Below are 3818 nucleotides of genomic sequence, written 5' to 3'. Positions count from 1 at the left end.
AATGCTGCCGCTTGAGACTTACTCACCCATTAAATACTGCTAAGAATAACCAATAGTTCTAGATGTTCTGGGGTAAAGGGAAGATGACAGACAAAACCCAGAACCACACATGCCTGGTTTCTTGTTAAAAATGGTAGGAAACTGCAGGGAATCCTGGTATTGATTTTTAGCATTCTCTGACCCTGTGGAATAACCTGTCAGTTCCTGAAAAAATGAATTTTCACTCCCAAGACTGCTCCAAAACTTCCCAAAGCCTCACTGATTTTTTAAAAAAACAGACTTCCCACTACTAATTTGTTTTTCATGAACTATTAATCATAAAGTAGTAAATCTGTCAATTTAGCTTCCCTTAACTATTTTCTCTTGAAATAAATATTTCTTGTATATCACTGATATACAAAGATATTAAGAGGCAACATTAAGTAATATTGATAGCACTCTTTGCAAATCAGTGAAAAAAGGAAAGCAGTGCACTAATAGCCTGACCTTGAAATACAAACATTTAGCACTAGCAAGAAATCTTACAGCAAATCCTTTCTTTATGTGCATGCCACAGCACCACTGTCTAGCATCTATATAAAAAAGCAATTAAGTACATTAGGTATTTTCACAAACAAATGAGTCTGAATGTTTACTTACAAAGCGCCCGGACCGTTTTCCCATGATCTTTCTGCTCCTAGTATATCTGTTATAGAAGGGCTGCCATCATTTTCCAGCATGTTTGACAAGTGTTCAGCTGAGCTCTCCAGACCTCTGTCAGCCTTCAAGATAAGTAGCTCAAGTTGGTCTTCTAAAGAACAAGGACACAACATGTCCAACCCTCTTTAATGGCATTATTTCCATATTTAATTATGTCCACTTCTAACTTTATGTAATACTGAAAGAAAACGACTACAGATGAATTACAACTGGAAATATTTTACAGAGAGATAGCCCTGGTACAATTCCTTTGGTCGCCTTGGTATGGCAGTATGGGGTGTAACTCATCAGTACCAAATGGGATCTGCACCCTTCTAGCCAGGAGAATATTTAAAGTAGTGAAGCATTTCTTTTCCTAACTTACGTGAAAGAAGTATTATATACAGAATTCAAGATTATTTAATGTTTGAATGTGCTTTCATACTATAGAAAATATAATTAATATTAAGTCACCATACGATGTTAAATAATACTTAGTAATACTGTAGAGTTCTTAGGTTAGTATTCTCACTGTTTTGTACAGGTTTTTCCAATAGCTGCTTTTACAGACACATGGGAGAAGAATCATGCAACATATACATGCAAATCACATATACAATCACACCTAGGACTCGCAGTTAAAAGTAGGTTGAGACAAGCAATCAAAATGAGACACGCATTCTCACTTTTTTTTTCTATCTAGTCTGTTCATGATTGGTAACATTTTCTGTGCAAAAAAAATCTATAATCCCTTATCTAAAGTTCATCACACATATACATTAGAAAGGTATTTGCAGACATTTTTCTATCCAGCATTTTGTTGCTTTGAATTCACAACACAAGCAACATTTTAACTTAGTTTTTGATATATAACCTCTTGGGAAAATGGAGAGATCAGTATTTATGTTTTGCATAACAAAGAAAAAATGTTTTTTCTTTATTAATTAATAAACTTAGACAGAAGTGCAGGTAATTAACACTTCAAAATGTTGATCCCTCCTATCTCCCCGCTATTCATAATACAAGGATGGTGCTTCACCACGGTAGGACCTCCCTGCTTCTGAAGAGCGATGGCCTGCTGCAAAGAGTAGCTACATGAGAGATTCCCAGGGAAGGGCTTCACATCCACTAAAGGCACTGGATAGCCTAAATATATGGGTTACAAACATGTCCTGCTGACTGTGTACAGTGGAGAAAAAGACAGCACAATAAATGGTGTTTTTTAACAATTTGACAGGTTCATTTACACTATGTTTAGGAACCTTCCCCAAGGTTACACTTTATGTAATTTTATTGAGTTCTTGAAATTCTATTAAAATATTTATGGCATTACTGTCATTATCTTGCAGTAAAGTAGTAAATATGCCAGTGTAATAAATACTTTGCTGTGAAAGGAATGCTTAAATATTAGTTTATATATGAACAGTTATAGTAAGAAAATTATTTAACTTGGTCAACTCCTAGTAAGTGCTTTGAGTCATGTGTCAAAGATGGAAGTGAACAAATCTACTACGGTACAGCGCAGTCAGCCTAACGTAACTAGAGACTGTTGGTTTAAAAAAAAAAGTTGCTTCAAATACCCTCAGAATATAAAAAAAATACATTAAATACAGTTACCTCTGAACAGCTTTTTAGTGGGTCTTGAAAATGAGTGATCAAATGGGAAGCATGCTTCTGGACTGTCATAGCTGCACGTGTCTCCTACTTCATCGTCACCTCTTGGATCCAGCCAACCATTTTTTTCCAAAAAATTAGAACTGTCTTTATCCACAGACGGTCCTTTTTCCAGCATCTCAAAAGTCTGTGAAGAGGAAGTTTCGCCTTGTATATCAAGATTTTCACCATCCCTTTCTTCAGTTGAATCAGAAAAAACTTTGTAACTCTTAAGCCAGTCTGGGTAGTGAAAATCGGGAATACTACTTACCTGCGATACGCTGAAGTCAGACTTGTGGATGGTAAGGCAGCTTGGATAGTTCTTGTTAGAGTTCTCTTCAAGAGACAGGGCTCTTGAACTTCCTTCAGAGGCAGAGTCGCACCTCTCAGGTGTGCGATACACACTGTGTTTCTCTTCGCTGAAGTCTCTGTGTGGATTTTGGTGACCAACAGCTTTCCCGTTCTCCTGGAGACTGGAACCGCTTTCAGTATTGAGTGATGAGGTTTGGTAAGGGCAGAAAGATGTTTTACGTGACTGTCTGTTCCACTCACTACTTTGATGCTCTGACATAAGAGGACTAGGCTGGACAAAGGGCAGCGATCCGTCGGCTGGCAATGTTAAGAGGTCATCTGTCACAAGACTCATCACGTCTGGGTCACACCCCGTCTCCCTTCCAGAGGGTGCAGCAAGAGAACCCAATCCTACGCGCTGATCAAAGTCATCCAGTGCTGAAAACCAAAGATATTTTCAATGAATTGCCAAACTTCGAGTGTATCAGAAGGATACATTTGTATCCAATAAAAAGTCATAGTTTAAAGATGAAATATTATATTTACCAGCAATTACTGAATTACAGTTCTTGCAAGAGTGTTTCCATTTCTGATCAGAAGCTTGCTACAAACCTTACCAGTCAAAAGTTACTCATCCTTTCACAGTGCAGAACATTTACAGTTTTGATCATTTCCTTTAGTGGTTTTTTCCATCAAGAGAAACAAGAAACCAACATTGTGCAGCCCATTTTTAGGTGCACATTCAGAATTCTGCATTTTGCCAGTATGTCCTCCAGTACTTCACTCCTAGTAATGACATTTCTTCCACACACTAATGTCAGGGATGATTTCCCCCATATTGAAATTAAGCACATTTTCTAGAGAACACGGTGGCTAAAAGCAATAGCCTGAAAGGCGCGTAGCCGGATAACGGCCCGACAGACCCCTTTTGTGATTCTACAGGAACTTACATGCTATATAAGATTCAACTCAGCAGTTTTCAGGGAGAGTTGTAGCATAAAATCTTTTTTTCAAACTGAAACTACAGAGCACTTTGATTCACAAAAGTTTTCCTCAGCTAGTACTTGGAAGTCATTTTTTCTCACTTTCACTGTAATATCAGTAAGTGAAATCTGTATATTACAGACTATGGTAACATAAAAAAATACATGCAGGCTTGCTAATATGTGAACAGAGCTAAGAATCACAGAATGGTT

General features: G+C 37.5%; 1 protein-coding gene across 1 annotated transcript in view; it reads right to left on the bottom strand.

Moving 5' to 3' along the window:
* LOC104517364 (chromosome unknown open reading frame, human C18orf54) overlaps window positions 1–3060 on the bottom strand; it is a gene marked incomplete at its 5' end in the record, with an annotated part of 7774 nt that extends 4714 nt beyond the window's left edge. Inside the window, 2 exons of the mRNA XM_010161998.1 lie at window positions 640–790; window positions 2296–3060. Coding sequence (XP_010160300.1) covers window positions 640–790; window positions 2296–3060 — 916 coding nt within the window. The remainder of the gene's footprint in view (window positions 1–639; window positions 791–2295) is intronic.
* Between the last annotated feature and the right edge of the window lie 758 nt (window positions 3061–3818).

Source organism: Eurypyga helias, unplaced genomic scaffold (genome assembly GCF_000690775.1).
Source record: "Eurypyga helias isolate BGI_N326 unplaced genomic scaffold, ASM69077v1 scaffold44960, whole genome shotgun sequence".
Taxonomy (NCBI): domain Eukaryota; kingdom Metazoa; phylum Chordata; class Aves; order Eurypygiformes; family Eurypygidae; genus Eurypyga; species Eurypyga helias.
Note: the sequence above shows the minus strand (reverse complement) of the source record. Positions and strands in the feature narration are given on the sequence as shown.